This window comes from Takifugu rubripes, chromosome 13 (genome assembly GCF_901000725.2).
Source record: "Takifugu rubripes chromosome 13, fTakRub1.2, whole genome shotgun sequence".
NCBI lineage: Eukaryota > Metazoa > Chordata > Actinopteri > Tetraodontiformes > Tetraodontidae > Takifugu > Takifugu rubripes.
Window position 1 is genome coordinate 19523428 of NC_042297.1, and position 17300 is coordinate 19540727.

A 17300-nucleotide genomic window follows, 5' to 3' on the forward strand; every position below is an offset into this window, starting at 1 on the left:
GCTTTTTGCAACAATTCTTTATTTGAACAATTAACAAAATAGAACGCTGGAGGCTTGAAATTAAAAGATAGTATCGATTTTGTCCGCCCGTCCCCTCCCTCACCCGAGACCAATATCCCCACACTTCCCAGCAGACAACAGTGTTAGTACATACTGAAGACACATTATTGAAGCGGTTCACCAGCACATGTCCTGACCAGCGGCGACAGACTGAAATCTACACAACAGAAAGCGCCGAGTACGAAAGGCCCGACGCCCCCGACACGTCAAAGAGGCGGGAGAAAGGAAACCGGAGAGAGACGAATGCAGGCAGAAATCAGGCGCCGCGTCAGGCACGTTGCACCAACTGTGGTCGTGAGCTGTGATGAAACGGGCCGGGGGGACAAAACGCCGGGACAGTGCTGGGACAAAAACGCCGCTTCAATCTGCTGTGGCGAACGGAGATTTCTCTAAACGGAAGCATGGAAACGTGGGATTAACCGGCCGTCGCGCCTACAACTCTGTTCATTTTCAAAAGAAAACTCAAAAATCACAAGCCGGAGTGCAGAGCTGAAATATTCTGAAATGCTTCAAGTGATGAATTTGTGTTAATACTGAGGGCGATCGGAGGGAAACGGGTCTTCATGGAATTCCATCTTTAAAACAAAACGGTACGCGGGAGCAAAACAAAACGGAAATGAGCATCAAGCAAAGAACTAAATTTTATTAATAATTGTGCTTCAGCCTGTGTGTTTTTATCCAATTCAAATGCAAGCAGGGGTTCTTTTTGCGGGAGGGGGAGGGAGAAGGAGCACGAGGACAAAAGAAATCAAAGAGGAATAAAATAAAATAAAACCCAACATCTTTTAGCAACACCAACAAAAATCACATTCAAAGAATGATCCAAAATAATAATAATAAATCAATATTTTCAACAAAAGCAAACACTAACTCCTCTTGTGCACATTTCCTTGGTGTTTATGCAGCGTGCGGTACAGGTGTCGCCCCGCTCCCCCCGTCCCTAAATCCTCCCTCCCTGGACCGGGAGGGCAGGTTCTGAAGCACTGAAGAGTCAACGGGTGTCAGGTCCGAGCGCTCGGACACCAGACTCGCCGCTGATGTCCGTCGGACCTGCGCAGTGTGTAGAAATACATCAAACACTGATTTAAGGCAGCTCCCCCTGCGCGCGCACGTGTTCCCGAGGGTGTGTGTGTGTGTGGACACACGCCATCAGCCAAGTCGGGTCGGCGGAGGGGATGGGGGAGACGGGGGTGTGTGGCTCAAACCTACACTCTAAAAGCCACCGATCCACAGGTGGAACCTTAGAGGGGGGTGGGTAGAGACAGGAGGGGGGCGCTGCAGTGGAATCTGTTCTGATTGGTTCTCATCTCTCCAGTGCAAGAACTGAGTCTTAAAACTAGACCCAAGCAAGTTTTCACTCAGCTAGTTTTATAGTTTTTTAAAAAAAAAAAAATCTTTTTCATCTAAATAGTTGCAAAATATGCATTTGCCTGTCTTATGGTAATAATCATTTTATACTTTGTGCAGAGAAGCTTGCGTATTAAACCCTAAAGCGCAATTATATTTCAAATAGACTAAATCTAAACCAGAATCCATTACAAGACCCTTGAATACAAGGAAGCTCTTCACATCCGTTTCCATGTGCCACCTTGTCCCCCCCCCCCCAATATTTGATGGCTCAAGTTGTACCTAAGTTTAAAAGCACCAGAAACACGAGGAAATGATTTTTGGTGGCGGTGGCGGTGGTGGGGGCAAAAAAAGATGGAGTGGCCCGGGGGAGGAGAGCCTCAGGATGATGCTGGTGTTGGCCCTGCAGATGCAATGGGACAAATTCACGTTTTCAACTGCGGCAAGTCGATTCGGCCAATGACTTTCTTTGACTAAAAAGGCAAACACTTCTCTTTCGGGGTCAGAAGGGTAATTCGTGCAACAGGAATTACCCCAGCAGTCAGTGTGCAGCCTCTCTCAGCTAGTTCTTTGTGTGCGCGCCCGCTGGCTGCGGTCCGAGCTGAGCTTTGGGGCTCAGTCTCAGGTCCATTCCTACCGTCTAATTCAGTCTTTCCTTGTTGCTTTAAAAGTAAAAAAAGAAAAGAAAAAAGACAAACAGCAGTGGTGCACAAAGAAGAGAGCAGTCACGGGGAACTGGTGGCGAATGCAGCTGGGTTCTCCTCTTCATTGGAAAAGCTGGTTTCAGGAAAGCGGGAACGACGGGGAAGAAGAGCAGAATCTTTGCGAGGGAACGAGTCGGGCAGTGTTCCTGTTGGTGGGTTTGCTGTGTTGGTGTCGTGTGTGGATGTCGACGTGTGCGTTCTGAGCATGTATGCTTGTGAGTAGGTTCAGGGTGTGTGTGTGTGTGTGTGTGTGTGTGTGGGGGGGGGGGTGCGTTTGCGTGCGTGTCTACAGCAGGTCGACGCGGCGGTAGTACAGCAGGTAGGCGGTGCGCTCGGCGGACTGCTTCAGCAAATGGTACTGGTTGATGACTTTGACCGCCTGGTCGTCGATGCGCAGCCAGCCGTTGAGCCCGATGTGGAAGACGTCAGTGGTGTAATGGCCACCTGTCGCACTGTTACCATGGTGATAGACAACTGTTGAGACAGAGGGGAGGAGGGGGGAGGGCCTCGTTAATGGATAATGGATTCATTCGGGGTTCATTTTAAGCTTAAATACTGGAGTGGACGTCGTTTCGAAGGCCGAGCGGGACGTTTCATCACTGCTGAAGTGAAAAGGCTGAAATCCTTTTCATTAACATTTACGTGCACGGCAGATATGGTTTCAATCATCTTCGTTTGCAGGACCCGCTGGATAGATTTCAACGCAGCTTGTTGCGAAAATACGAGCGCGCGTAAAAGAAAACACGGGATTCTGACGCGGCTCCAGCAGTAATTCACGGAGCTGCTGGATCTCTTTGTGACGACCCAGAGACAATAAAAGAGCTTAGATCGGAGATACAATGAAATCTATTCCAGTTCAAATCAGACAGGCCTCCCCAGCTGGAGGAGACGTGCACGACAGTAAACAGGACTGAATGTATTTTAATGGGAACTTGATTAAGACAGAAGTCCAAGAATAAAACAAACCTGCAAACAGCCTGTAAGTTCTTTGGCCTTTTACAACTTTGCTCCGCACTCCAGAGGACAAGAGATCTGAAGAGAAAAGGCAAAAAATAAGTGAGTAAGTAAATAAAACCCTCCGAAGGATCCGCAGCCTGATTTGATCAATATGATCAGAACTCCAACAGTCAACAGATTTCCCACGAGGCAAAGTTACGTCCACGAATGTCAGAAACACTCAGCGGGAACATTGGAATCACTCGGGGTTGAGCTTGGCCACTTTGTGGCATCAATCATCCTCTGGCTGAAACACAGGAACCTGTTGATGCATGAAAAACTGCTGCCTGTCGAGGGCCAAAATGAGGGATTTCACAGAAAATGGCGCTTTCACGTGTCGCAGGTTGTGCCATCGTTAAAAGTCAAAGTCAAATCTAAATCCTGCGGGGTGTTGGGCCCCGGATGAGGCCGTACCTTTGCTGATTTCCAGATCGACGGGGTAGTCGATATTCTTGCTCAGCTTCTGGCAGCCTCCGGTTTTTTCAAACACAAAGCGCTTCAGATGGAGCACCAGCACGGGGGGCAGCTCTTCCAGCGTCACCCTTCGGCTGATCTCAATCTAAACCCCAAAGAAACAAACACACGGGAGACGTGAAGTCCGGGGACACTTTATGGGGACGTGCAGCGGCAGAGAACGTCCCTGAACGAGCACTTTTCACCAAACGCTCGAGGGAAGTGACACGCAGAAGAGAAGCAGGCCGTAAACTTTACTTTTATCTGTTACAAATATGCCAATTACACATCTGTGGAGCAGATGTGCCTGACGCTGGCCTGTCCTAGTGGGCTCAGCAGTCGGGGATCATGTGTTCTTCAGCCCAGAGTCATAAATAAAACGCCCGTGACACATTTTCAGACCTCAATTAAGATATATGCCTTTTTCTTGATGATCAACTTCATGAAATGTCGATTATTAAGCCAAAAGAGTCTATTCTGAGAGCCAGTCAGACGCTTGAGTATCACTTGCACGCCTCCGTCTTTATTTTCAATATTAAAACTTTGCAAATATAACAATTTAAGATAAGCATAAAAGCATTTTAATAGGTGGACTCCAGACAAAAGGCACCAAATGAGCCGAAGAGTGTGTTCTTCCTACCTCCTGCTTGGTTTTCGAGGTGTAACCCTGGACCGATTCTCGCGCCACCATGGTTTCCAGCGCCTCCTGAACAGTGCGGATCTTCTCGGACTGAATGTCCAGCTGCAGGGTGAAGAAGGGCTGCAGAGTGGCCGATTCTTTAGAGTTTTGTTGATACACCACCGACCTGAAGAGGAAAACAGGGGCGAGATTAAAGGAGACGTAGCGTTCGTGGTCACCGAGGGCCCGCCGCCTTCAGGGGAGATGACGAAGATCGTAATTAGCAGGGTGAAATTTAATCTGGCCTTTCTGTGTGTGTGTGAGGGGAAGTCTGATATTCTGGCTGTCCCTGATGGTTGACTGCTTCAGCGACGTTAATTGGGAAAAACTATTTTCAAAGTGGAAACCAATTACTCAGAATAGAGGCTGAGAGCATCGACTGGACGTGTGGACGCACCAAAATAACCACGGTCGAGGGTTTAGGAAACCTCTGCAAACATCATGTAACCACACGCGGGGCTTATTTAGGCAAGTTAGTCCCACACAGGTTCACCACTCCAATCTCTTTAAAACCTGAAGGACTTTATCTCAGTCTCTCTAAAGACACAAATATGTCCAAATGTGGTAACGTCATCCCTCCGGATCCACCCCTCAACATACCTGATGTGGCCACCAAATATGTCAGTGATGGGGGTGCGGACGAAGTCGGCCTGGCGAGTGATGGAGGTCTTGTTTCTGGGGCCAACTTGCTCCCACTCGTCCTCGCTGCCCTCTTCGTCCTTATCAGCAGCATCTTCCTCCACGCCGGACTGGGACTCGGGCCCGTTGGGCGTGGGAGCTTCTGGACGACCCGTGAAGGAGAAGCACATTTTAGAGGTCACGACTTTAGATGACCTGAAGTGGAACCAACCCTCCACTGAGGCTGCGGCCGTATCCCTGACGGGGAGCGTCTGGATTATTTTGCTTTGCAGATTTAGGATCGACACCCCAATTCTGTCATGTTTCTTTGTGTCAGATGTTTTAGACCCTTTTTCTTGGCTACTTCTGGGTGGTATGTAGCAATGCAACTGTGCCAAAACCTTTTAATCCCTGAAAAACCTTCACACTAACGGACAGAAAAGGTTGACGAGGCACCGCGTCGTCATTGGCAACAGTATCGTTACATTCGCAGCAAATCTCCCCTCGATGTTTTATTGCCAATCAATCAAACCAATTATATACATATTTGATGCACTCTCTCCCTCGAGTCACTGAGTGGATCCAGAAATTAATTCAATTAATTTTTCTTCAAAACAAAAACACTGCTGATATTCAAAACATAAATTAAACGAGGCTGAAGCTGTAGCGAAGAGGTTTCAACACAGAACGGGGAGGGGGAAAAAGACTCACTCTCTTCCTGAGGCGAAATGAGTTTTTTCAACGCCAGCATCTCCTCATGCAATCCATTAAGAGTGAAGCCAAGATACTCCTCTGCGTCCTCCTGTCGACCCTAAGAGCGAAGAACCAGGCCATCAGCAACAATTAAACTCCTCTGCAAGATGAGCTTACTCACAACCGTGCACATTTTACTGTGCAATCAGCCATTTGGTGAGGGAAATGAAGCTGCCCCCCCCCACAATAAGACAGGATGCGCAGGTCTCGTTAAATATAAGAGATAAAAATACTTATTTATTAATTCCATTATAACTGACTCAGCCAGTCGATGCGCAAGCTGGAATATTCAGGTGTGTGAAACCTAAAACTATCTCCAGAACACTCTGTTCCAGACTAAATGTACCACTAATTGCAAGGTGTGTACATTTTTTTGGGTCACATTCATTTTGAAGAAATATTTATTTCTGAAAACAGGTGTATTGCATTTATAAATGAAGCAGCTTTTGTAGCATCGTGCCAAGAGAATTCACATTTTAAAGACATCCCAGCACCTATCGAGACCATCTGAACCCACTAACTTTGCAGCTCGCTCACCTTCTCCGACAGGCTCGACTTGATGAGAGTGAGGAGTTTATAAATGTAGGTTGGTTCGAAGGGAACGCCGGGCCGGATGTCTTTCATCACCTTGTCCCCCACGGCTGCAGAGACAAGACAGCCTACTGCAGTTTCTGACAGAGACGTGGACACAGGCATGAAGTTGGACGGCCTTACCTTGCTGCTTCGCTTTAGATGGCACAGGCATGTTGTTGAACTCATTCACGAGCCTCACGCTGGCAGAGAGACAAAACCGTGACTCCCCGGCAGACGTCCGATAGTCGATTTGATAACAACTGTCGAGAGCTACTTACAAATTGTCCATCATGGGTGTGGAGGTGCATGGCCTCTGTGTTTCACTCAGCATAGGGATGGACTTCATCAGGTGATACATGGGTGGACATGCGATCAGAGCCTGTAGCGTCTGAGCGTTCAGAGTCAGGGAGGACAACGGACAGGCGGTGGACACGTCAAAATGGATGGAGCTCGGGGGAAATGAGAGAGAAAAGCAGCGTGGAAGGATACAGCGTTGATGTAGCACCAGTTCCCCTTGTTGACGAGTCCTCTCGGCTGCAAAGACACTGGTTTATGTATCAACTTCACATTTTCAATAAGTTCTGGGGATTCAAACACATACAATGTATTTAAATAGGAGGCCACATGCAGTGCCACTCAAACAGGCAGTCACACACATGATTATCAGCACTCACAAAACACAAATGTTCAATCTCACATTCCTGCCGCTTGTGACAACACAACAGGCTCGTCTGAATGTCAAGATGATTTCATTTACCACGCCTAGGAAGGGAGACTGCCACTCAAACAGACGGCTCCCATGGTAACGTGGACGCAGCCCGGCACCTACATCACCTCACAATGAAACCCGAACACGTTGAGCTGTGCTCGTCTTCTGTGGTCATTAAAACCGCGCGGTGTGTGTGGACTGGCAAGGGGGGCGTCGAACATGGGTGTAAATTCACCTTTTTTATCAGCTTCCTGTCCTAAATCACATGACCACTTGGTGTGACTGAAATGTATCCCAATAAGACCTTGTTGAAATTTAGCTAAGCCGTGTGACAGGCATCACAGATGCATAGCGGTAATTTAAATAACGACTTTTAGCACTTTTTCAGGTCGACCGAATGAACCGACACATCAAAATTTGCACGGTGAACGCCATACTTCCACCCTCTTACGCACATACATTTGAACACCGTACGCTTCTATGGTTCAGGGGGCATATCTTAATTCTGAGAATTCTGTTCTGTTGCCAACAAGACAGAGAGGCACCCCTGATTTACTTATGATGTGTGATAAAGAAAATGATACGCGACATAAATATGAGCAACAAGTTAGGATCTGACAGCTCTGCTGGACCTGTGCTCGCACCATCTGGAGGGAATCTGGTGGCGAGATTCTTGACCATAATTGCGACCAGAAATTCTATTTTTTTCTGTCAAGTCATCCACAAGTAATTCAAAAACATTTAAAATATAACACTGGATATAAAAGTGCATTACTATAGGCGCAGCATCAGAATGAATCTTGAACAACAGCTGGGAATACACACAGAAACAGACTCCAAGCAGTCAGAGGATAATTGACTCGATGCTGCCATCAGGTGGACGAGTTGGGAACATCACGCTTCATAGCGCTTTCGAGCCAAAGCTACACACTTTTAAGTAGTTTCTGCAAGTTTACTATGAGCATCTCCATATAATACCTGCAAGTTTAGGAGCCATGGGATCCTCTGACACATGCACAGGGCCATTTTTTAATTCCACAACTTTCTCAGGCTGCTCTGGTGTAGCAAGCGACGGGGACACAACTTCCACGTTTTTGACCTCCACGAACGCTTGAGGGCCCCCAGGTACAGGCTTTGAATTGTGGAAGAGGCTAGCCCAAGACTTGGGGAGAGTGGCATTAGGTGCAGCTGGGGTGGCAGGGGAATGGGCCTGCTCCGCCACAGCTGCCTGGCCACCAGAGTCTGAGGAGCTGTGCTGCGGCTGCTCCCCACTCTCACAGTCCTCTTTGTGTCCATCTGTACTGTCGAGATTATCAGGCTCCGCGAGTCCGTTGGCCAGACCACTGTCGGCTAAACCCTTTCCCTCCAGTTCAGTAGTTGTAATCGACATGGCTACAGGTGGGGAGGCCACACCAGCTAAAGCAGGAAGAGGTGATTTGGAGTTAGGGCTCTGTGAGCCGTCTGAAGGTTCAGGGCTCTGTGGAGCCAAAGTGTCTGCTTGCTGCTCAGCAGTCCTCTGCTCTTCCGTCATCCCACTGCTCTGACACGAGGACGAAGAGGAAGAAGTTGCATTGTTGCCAACGGATGAAGAGGGAGAGCCGCTTAAGTCCAAAGAAAAAGCGTCAGGGCTTTCACAAGTCCTCTGATTGGCAGTGGGTGTGGTTGCAGGTTTGGCTACGGCCGCAGCATCGCTGGATGTTGCAGTCACAGGTGCTTGGATGGAGAGTTCAGCCCCTGACGGAGGCTTGCCGTCCACCTCTTCAGCAGGGTGATGGGGGCCACCGAGCGCATGTCCGTTCACCAGTGCCGTGACCGGCACGCCCTCCACGCCGCCGCCGCTGTTGTTGCCCAAGACGCCGGACGGGTCCAGGTAGTTGTAATATCCCGGTGGACGCTTTTTCTTTTTCTTCCTCTCTCGTTGTCCGAGGCTGCCGGGAAGACCGTCCATGTCCTGGCAGGTCTGGTGATTGTCCAGGGCCGAGGCCTCCGAGTCAGGGCCATCCAGCGAGTCGAAATGGGTTTCGTCGGGGACGTCGGCTGCCGGGGCGGAAGCCTGCAGAGCCTTCTGCACGGGCTGGCAGCCCAGGATGAACTCTGGAGCCTGGGGGTTGAGGGTGCTCGACACCTTGTACAACTGATCCTTCCCTCCCACAGACTCGGAGTCCATCACCTCGTCAACGCCAAATTCAATGCGCTGATAGTCTTCTGCTGCAATTACATTAAATGAGTTAGAAACATACACATTCGGACTCCATGGGAAACTGTTGCGCTACACTAACAATGAGGAAACCATCATATTAGAATTTAGGATGCAGCGGCCAAGCGGTTACAAGGTTGTGGCTGCATCAGAAATCAAATAAGGCCTATTTTTAGTTCCAAACACTAATGTTGGAACTCTGATCAGAACAACAAATTCCACGAGGACTCATGTGAAGCCAAGCGAGGCTACAAAACGGCTGGTTAATAAATTTTAATTTCCTTTTTGTGATCCGTTGTTCAAAAACAGTCCCTAGTTACTATCAAGGGTTTTATTAAGTGTCCTTGAATAAAATTGAGTGGTTGTCACATTAGAAAAGATGAGCAGCCAATCTCTGGGGAGTCTTTTCAGTAATTGCTGCCTATTTAAATGGCGTTCAAATGGGCCATTTAAAATCCTTTATGACCATTCACAGTTGGTCAAAGGCCCGAGAATAAAATAAAACAATGTGGAGGAGGAAAACAAAACACTTACTTGGAATTAAGTCTTGATATTTGTTAGATGAATATAAGAGAATAATGTCTAATGCTTGTGTTCTAAAGGAGCTCGTGCTAGTTCTGCACCACTAAGTGGAAAACATGAGGACATGTTGATTCTTGCATTTAATGTCCTCTGACCCCTGAAATAAGGGCTGCAACGATGAGAAAAAGGGCTGCGGTTTTAAAAGCAATGCAACAGAGCACAGAAAGAACTGATTTAAGATATTTCTGTTTAAAATGATTATGCAGTGTGAGCATAAGAAGGGGAAAACATTAGTAAGTGCAAACCATCGGCGACGTTGATGAGCTCAGCGGTCAATGGAAATGTCAACACCGGGACGTTACTGCCGAGTTAGGTTAGAATGAAAATACTCATCCACCAACCAAACCTTTAACACACGAGGCTAAAAAGGCCCAGGTTAGAACCCACAACTAGCCCCTGGGATAATGAGCTGTGCTGTTAATCTGGCTCAGACTGGGTTTAACTGAACTTTGAGTCCCTGTGACGTTGAAAATGCATTATTGGCGAGGAAAGATAAGACGCTTGACAGCGTCTTGAGCATGCAAAGCTCGACAGGTTTTACCAAAAGCCAAGAGAAAAGTACACAGGCAGAGGGTTTAGGAAGCCACCAGTTTTTGAAGCCTGGATTTGGAGTTTTACAGCAAACATTCAACAGCTAGTCAAGCCACAGGCCGTCAGACTGCTTAACTCACCGCAGACCTGCAGTCCCATTGACTCCATAATATAAGGTACAGCAGGAGTGCAGTAACTTCCTGAATAATCAATACAAATCAAGGTAAGGCAGGTATCACGGACACATGGGCTGCTGCTACATTTGGTGGCACAAAATGCATGAAAATGAAGTATCAACGGATGCTAAACAATAGAAATGCTGTTGTACATGTGGTCAAACCTAAAACTGCAAATATCACCCGGCGAGGCGAGATGGGCTCTCAAATAATACGGCGAATTAAAACTAGGGACATTCCTTTTTTCCAGTATCTCAGTTCTATCCAACAATAAAAGGTCGTCAGAATGTACTTACCAGAAGACTGAGTGACACATGGAACCTTGTCGTTGAAGGGGGGAAGCTGCAAGGAGAGAATACAGGATTATTTTGGGCAATCGGGCTGGAAAAAAGGCCGTTTCAAGAGAAGGAATCTGGTTTTGTTCATATGTGACGTGAGCGCTGCCAGTGGTGCCGACCAGCATCTTCTGCCTTACCTCCACGTAACCCCGCGGAGTCACAAAGAACTGATTGATCTCATCAGCGCTGAACTCCCCGAAGAAGTACTGTGGACACAAATCACGTTTCAACGTTAGACCGCGCACGTTCGATGCGCCCAAGAAAACTCATTTATCACCAATTTATAACAAAGTCGTTACCGAGCCACCGTTTAAACCGTGGCGCGTCCAAAGGGCAAAGCCCAACCAGTGCCGAGTCATGCTGACTCGTGCACAAACCTTCAACACAAACGGCTCAAAGCCAAGTTCACCAAATTATAGTGTGTGTGTGTGTGTGCAAATTATAAATGCTGGAGTAGAGCAGTTGCTTTACAGGTTCTGGGGCCTGATTAAATCCACCAGTCCGTCACAACCCCCCCCCCCCCCCCCCCCCCAGCAGCAGTTGTGCGACAGGCCTGACGGCCGACGTCACGGCGAAGAGACGGTGACACGAACCCACTCGCCGCGCCGCTAATCCTCTCAGAGCGACGTGAAAAGAGGACGCACAGAGAAAAGAAAGTGCAGCTCAAGCATATGTAATTCTTTCCCACCGCGGCCCCGCGCCACACTGCTGAAGCGGCACTACGGGCGGTAAACAGCCGGCTGTAATCCAAGGGTCTCGGGGAGGCTAATGCGACCACAACAGAAAGAATGGCCCTTTGCTCCATTCTGCAGGCGTGCCACACGTGCCACAATAAGCTTCCTCTGCTGCTCGTTTGCGCCGAGGATTACAGCAAATTACCTCGCGTTTAGCGAGGCCGTCGTACGCGAGGGCGCAGTGGGACCGGACCCCGGGAGCAACGCCGGAGTGAGCGGGTTAATTTTCAGAGCCTCAGGCCCCAATCCACTTCAGTTCTCCATCAGAGTGATCGGACACGTCAGGGCCGCGCCAGAAAATCCCCTTTTAATCAGTTTGCGGAGGATAAACGTGCCGCCGTCTCATTTATCCGGCATCAAAGTGACAGCAACAGCTTGCAAATATTGGTCAGCTGTGAGAAACCTTCAGCGTCGGTGTAGCAACACACCTTTTATCAAAGACACAAGATCCCCCGTCACATGTTTGGGGACATTAGTGCAAGAGTTTAAACCCTCATCGTCACGTCCCTCCATCCCTTAGAAAGGGCTACAGCCCTGTTCCCCCGTCATTGTGTGCAGATAAAGAGAACGTGCACGGGGCCTTGCTGCCGCACCGCTGTGCAGAATCCTGCTAAGAGGCTGAGCTCCATGTGCAATGTTTGTTTACCGCCTTGTGCACTTTAGATTCTTGTCAAGGTCCGTCCATTTAAACCTGAACAGCCAATCAGAGCGCTGGCGCGGCCAGTCCGGCGTGATGAGTTCAGGTACCAATTCTCTAGTAAAAACAACTGTCAGAAGAATACTGGTGAAGAGTCCAGTCCAGAATGGGACGTAGGGCCGCAGCAGCACTTTACAGAATTCCCCTCTCATATCTCTTCATGGTAGGAGTCTGTCCCGTTCTACGAGTAGGTATTTGTCTGCCACACCTGTTTATGTATTGACATTTACGGCTGTACAGCTCCATCCGTCCTTTCTAAAAAGAGTGGATCAATGTGACAGTTACACTCACTAACTTTTTCTGCAAGAACATAAATAAACCTAAACCTACCGGATAGTAAAGTAGCAGAGAGTGATTCAATACATTTGAGGATATGTATGAGCATGAAGCCAGTCGGCCTGATCATTCCCAACAGGTCACACTTGCAGAAGTTATAAAAACTGACATTTTCACCTGCATGTCCCTCGTCATGCAGGCTCTTCTTTTTTTTTTTTTTTTTTTTTTTAAAGAAAAATAAGAATAAAGCATTTAATTTTAAGATTAAGCAAAATAATTACTTCTTAAAGATTTTCTTTGCTGCAATGTATTTGTAACCACCCAAACTTGTTGGTAAATGAATATTCTGCAGTAACAGTTCAGATGGGGCCTCCGCACTTGTTTCACTTCTTAAGACATAAAAAACCCGGATTCTGTCACATGGAACCGGCCGCGGCTCCACTTCACACCCGCAACACATTGGACAACCGCACTCTTGCGTGACACCAGCAAAATTCCATTCACAAATCACCTTCGAGATCACTTCAGGCCCAATAATGTCGCAACTGGGCTTAGCCGAGCCGCTAGCGGACGGACTGCAGAGCAGAACCGCACCACCTGTGCACAGCAGCTAGCTCGCTAAATGCTAGCTGAGCAGGGCGAATCGCGTTCCACCCTCGGCCGCGACCGTCTGGGAGACCACAATGAAAAACATGGAGCAAACTAACACTGTGTTGGGTCTAGAGCTCGGAACAAACGGGCGGCAGCGATGAGGAACGGTGGAAGCGTGCTCTCCCACAAGGCCCTGGGCAGCGTTGCACAGGTGGGCCATGCATACACGCAGCAGTTTTGAGTGCCACTTAGCTAGGGGATATAGCAGCTGACACCCGCTCGGTCACCCGTTAAAGTGTCATAAGCAACACATCGATCGATAATTCGTGTCATTATCCTCGTCTCAGGGGTCGGACTCCCCCCCCAAAATGCAAATATTACTGCCATCTCATTTGAATGGAAACAACCGAGGCCTGTTAGCCACCATGCTGACGGCGTTTCAATGGGCTTAGAGGTATTAGCAAGCACTTTTTGGTACTTAACATTTTCAATGACATTAATAAGAAGATGTTTTACGTTTCAGCATGCATCCGGTCAACGTGTTAAAACGCTATGGGGGTATTTTAGAAAAAAAACGAAGAAATGACGGGCATTCCTACGCCCATAAATAGCGTTGCAACGCTTGTGGACTTGTTTTGTAGGCTAATATTAGCCACTAGCTAAGCTACCTGGTTGCTGTAAGATGAAGCCATGCTCCCGGTAAGGTTTTCTCCCCTCCGCTGACAAGATGGAAACTCTCCGGGTAGGGGCGTAGCAGATTTGTAATGACAGTGTCAAAACGTGTCCTACTTCGACGTCATTGCCATTTTCCCGACGTTGTCCTGGAAGGCAGCCTGTTTTGATCCGTGCAATGCATCAGCACTTCATGCTACTCGCCGTACCGTCACCGCCATTTCTGTCTAGCCTCTTCCTCGCTTACTAGCAAAGGCAGCGCGCGGTCGGTGAAGCGGAAGCGCGAGCTCGGGAATAGTGGCAATCACTTCCGGTAATGGTCGGACTTCTGACTTCACAATAAAAGTCTCTTAATACTTGTCGGTTTGTTTAATTGTTAATCTTGTTTTGCGCTCGAAGCAACATTTATCGAAGTTAACTGAACGCATAATCAATAATTCTAAGACATATAACGTATATAATATCCTTGAATTTGGAATAATTACTTTTATTCAAAAATAAATAGCGGGGAAAACCTGTCTCTGCTTATTAAATACAGATGTTCTGGTGCCGAATGTGTTCATGAAAGATGTTTTTATTGTTCATATAATTCTTCAAAGCGCAGAAAATGCCACTACCTTTGAGATTAACTTTACACATGCTTGCGCTTTTACGTCCGGGTTGGGGAATTAATCGCACGAGTTTTAATTTTGCACGGATAAAACAGAAAAATTAGGGTTTTCATTCACTTCGAACCTTTGAACATGGATCGACCGGTTGGTCGGAAATAAAACTGCGTCATGATTCCGCAGAAAATAGATGTAACACCTTGTAAGATTGTATTACTTGTGGAGGAATGTATGCTCATTTAAAATACAAGGTAGAAATATTAAATAAACGTAGAACATGGTGGAGCCAGGGGGCGTGGCTTCGTGCAGGTGAGCGCCAGGAGGAAAGAATCAAACAGGAAGTGTTGAACGGTGGAGTTTTGTCATCGTCTTTGGTCAAAGAAGCCAGAAATCTTGGATTTGCAACTTCACAGGTGGGACACAATGATGCTTTATAAACCGTATTTTCAAGTGAACAACGAACTAACAACAGGTAAAGCGCGATTTTATGAAACGTGAACCAAAACACAAACAGCCTATGTTGAGCTAGGCATGCAGAAACAGAACGTCAGGTTTTCTCTGTGTTTTAATGCTCAAACTCCCACCAGTCATACGAACTTCATAATTAATAATAATAATAATGAGAAGACCATCTAAGACCACTTTCCTCTGGATTTATTGGGGTCTGTCTAATGAACGTCCATCCAGTTCTGTTTTTCCTCAGGCGAAGGTGATGGCCAGGAGAAACCACGACACAAGTTATCACGAGAGCAGAGATAAGGACTATTCACACAGGGGAGACCGCGACACCAGAGACCGCAACCAAACGCCCAGAGATGTGGACAAGAGAGGCTCTGCTGGTGACAGCCGTTCCAAACAAACCCGAGAGAGGGACGCGACAACTGCCTCTGACATGGGGACGCCTGCCCGCAGGGATCGCCACCCTGAAGGGCCCTCGAGGATGTAGGACGCTCACGCGAAGGTTTCACACTCGGTTGCCAAATAATGTTGAAATATCCTCCTCCTGATAGGTCTGAAGAACCATGGGCGTATTCCCCTGAAGAGGAGCACTATGAACAACACAAATCCTCTCTTTACAATCTCAGATACATCTTGACCAGCAGAGGCAAGAATATCGGCGCCGTCTGAATCTTTCAGTGTGTCTCATCGGCGTCCCGTGTTCATTTATCCGTGATGTGACCGTCTCTGCCAGGCCTCTGCCAGCTCATGGAGCTCTTCGTCAATCTGCTGATCACCATCTGCGCTGGCGTGCCGTACAGCAACAACGGCGGCTACCGTAATCTGGCCGGCCTGGGCGGAGTCTACGCCTACCACTTTGGGGGGGCCGGCGCTTTCACAGGAGCCGACGCCGACAGGGTGATGGAGCTGGACCGCCTCTTTCATCAGCTGAAGCGGCCCCCGTATGTCTTCACGATGGTCTGTGGCGGGCTCTTGATGGTCTACGCCTGTGCCGCGCTCGCCCTGGGGGTGTTCAGGGTCACGTACCGGTGGCCCCCGGTGCTGCTGGGGGAGGCTCTGCTCAATGCCCTGATAGCGCTGGGCTACATTCCCGGGATGGCCTTCTACTTTATCAAGCTGCGGGAAACGTACGACGACCCCATCTGTAAGGAGCGCGAGCAGATGTACAAAAGTAAAGGTCACCAGGGCTTCGAGTGCCAGTTCCACGGCGCCGATGTCGCCGGCGGCCTCTTTGCGGCCGTGGGGGTGTTTGTTTTTATCGTGGGCGCGGTGTTGGCGGTCAGAGCGTTCAGGTCGGTGCGGGAGCTGAAGAAGCAGAGAAGGAACCAGGACAATCATCTCTAAGCTTTATACTTTAACCACCCGGTGAAGCAGAATCCGTCTTCTGGCTTTCTTTTATATTTCTGATTTTATATTTTCCTACACCTTTTGTACACGTGTCTTATTTTTTTACAATAAATGTTGGCGATGGCGTGTCCACAGTCGTGTTGACTTGATTTAAAAACATTGATTAGGACCCGAGAATAAAGAGTCTTGCAACAATTAGGGAACCAGGTTGGAACAAGTTTGAATATCTAGAAAAAGATTTTCGACTTTTTACGTGCGGATCCATCAAAATGGATTTATTGATGATTCATTTTAATCCACCAATGAAACAGATACGTTTTGATTTCAAACCTGAAATATCCCATATAAGTCACAGCTCGGTTTCTCTACCTGCTTCACATCCTCTGCTCCTGTCAGCATTTATGATGGAGCTTTAGATGTAAATATTCCACTGCCAGTAGCAGAAAATGCAAATGTTCCTTATATTGCCAGATGAGCTCAGTGTTTCATGCTGAGCTTCACCAACAGATGGCAGATTTACTGTGTGTTTCACACTGGGTCACAAAGTTCATCGTGAGATGGCGTCTCCCCATGAAATATGAAATATGAGCATCAATACAAACATTTTTGTAGTGCAGATTTAACTCGGTGGACAAAAACACGACAATATAGTTAATTGTAAAAAAAACAAACAATAATGGCAGAATTTTCATTAAAACTGACAAAGATGAAAGGAGTCGGATTCTGCCTGGAAACGCGTCACAATCTATATATTGTAATATATATATATTTATATATTGTAATAGGTATATTTGTATATTGTAATAGTTATGTTCTCTATGCTCTCTTGTTTATCTACACTTGGCCTTGTTGCCCACATCTAACACAATTATTCACTTAAAGCATTACAATTGTTCCCAATCAGCTTCAGTTCTGTTAGCTGAGAAGGAAATATACATTAAAACCGGAAGTTTAACTCCCTCTCTCTCTAGAACTTATGCCTCACACACACACACACACAAAAGGGATTTACCAACATGATTCTGTAGGTCTTTCCTTACTGTTAATAAATGAAAAAAGGCCTAAGATTTAAACCCACGTAAATCCAGACATCAGATATGGTGCACAAAGGGGATTATGATCATCACACATGGACACACATGCACACACATGGACACACATGCACACACATGGACACACATGCACACGCATGGACACACA

General features: G+C 47.5%; 2 protein-coding genes across 10 annotated transcripts; one reads left to right on the forward strand and one right to left on the reverse strand.

The window, feature by feature from the left end:
* Positions 1 to 2: 2 nt before the first annotated feature.
* Positions 3 to 13933, reverse strand: usp10 (ubiquitin specific peptidase 10). 5 transcript variants are annotated; one of them, XM_029845787.1, is made up of 15 exons: positions 13683 to 13933; positions 10854 to 10922; positions 10675 to 10720; positions 10343 to 10402; positions 7871 to 9100; positions 6673 to 6764; positions 6462 to 6571; positions 6325 to 6383; positions 6148 to 6251; positions 5569 to 5668; positions 4840 to 5017; positions 4201 to 4366; positions 3522 to 3666; positions 3078 to 3143; positions 3 to 2585 (listed from the first exon to the last, which is right to left on the reverse strand). In XM_029845787.1, exons 1-15 carry the CDS (start codon positions 13704 to 13706, stop codon positions 2398 to 2400), a joined length of 2637 nt encoding a protein of 878 aa, XP_029701647.1. In that variant the 5' UTR covers positions 13707 to 13933; the 3' UTR covers positions 3 to 2397. The 5 variants fall into 5 exon arrangements, with proteins under 5 accessions (XP_029701647.1, XP_011608581.1, XP_011608582.1 ...); XM_011610279.2 differs by having other exon boundaries at positions 4840 to 5020; positions 13683 to 13932; XM_011610280.2 differs by having other exon boundaries at positions 2398 to 2585; positions 4840 to 5020; positions 7871 to 9097; positions 13683 to 13932.
* marveld3 (MARVEL domain containing 3) lies at positions 12991 to 16233 on the forward strand. Of its 5 annotated transcripts, none has more exons than XM_003970028.3 (4): positions 12991 to 13225; positions 14998 to 15236; positions 15305 to 15399; positions 15487 to 16233. In XM_003970028.3, exons 1-4 carry the CDS (start codon positions 13172 to 13174, stop codon positions 16095 to 16097), a joined length of 999 nt encoding a protein of 332 aa, XP_003970077.1. In that variant the 5' UTR covers positions 12991 to 13171; the 3' UTR covers positions 16098 to 16233. The 5 variants fall into 5 exon arrangements, with proteins under 5 accessions (XP_003970077.1, XP_011608575.2, XP_011608578.1 ...); XM_011610273.2 differs by lacking the exon at positions 12991 to 13225 and adding an exon at positions 14106 to 14707; XM_011610276.2 differs by lacking the exon at positions 12991 to 13225 and adding an exon at positions 14575 to 14766 and having other exon boundaries at positions 14982 to 15236.
* The last annotated feature ends 1067 nt before the right edge of the window (positions 16234 to 17300 follow it).

What these genes read in the sequence shown, in the direction of transcription:
- usp10 (XM_011610279.2), bottom strand. Translation starts at nt 13,706, where the DNA reads ATGGCTTCATCTTACAGCAACCAG. An exon ending in AGTCGAGCCTGTCGGAGAAG is followed by an intron (nt 5,669 to 6,147) that starts GTGAGCGAGCTG and finishes CTTCGCTCTTAG; the next exon opens with GGTCGACAGGAGGACGCAGA. An exon ending in ATATTTGGTGGCCACATCAG is followed by an intron (nt 4,367 to 4,839) that starts GTATGTTGAGGG and finishes TTTCCTCTTCAG; the next exon opens with GTCGGTGGTGTATCAACAAA.
- marveld3 (XM_011610273.2), top strand. Translation starts at nt 14,522, where the DNA reads ATGTATGCTCATTTAAAATACAAGGTAGAAATATTAAATAAACGTAGA. An exon ending in CCTGAAGGGCCCTCGAGGAT is followed by an intron (nt 15,237 to 15,304) that starts GTAGGACGCTCA and finishes TCCTCCTGATAG; the next exon opens with GTCTGAAGAACCATGGGCGT. An exon ending in ATACATCTTGACCAGCAGAG is followed by an intron (nt 15,400 to 15,486) that starts GCAAGAATATCG and finishes CGTCTCTGCCAG; the next exon opens with GCCTCTGCCAGCTCATGGAG.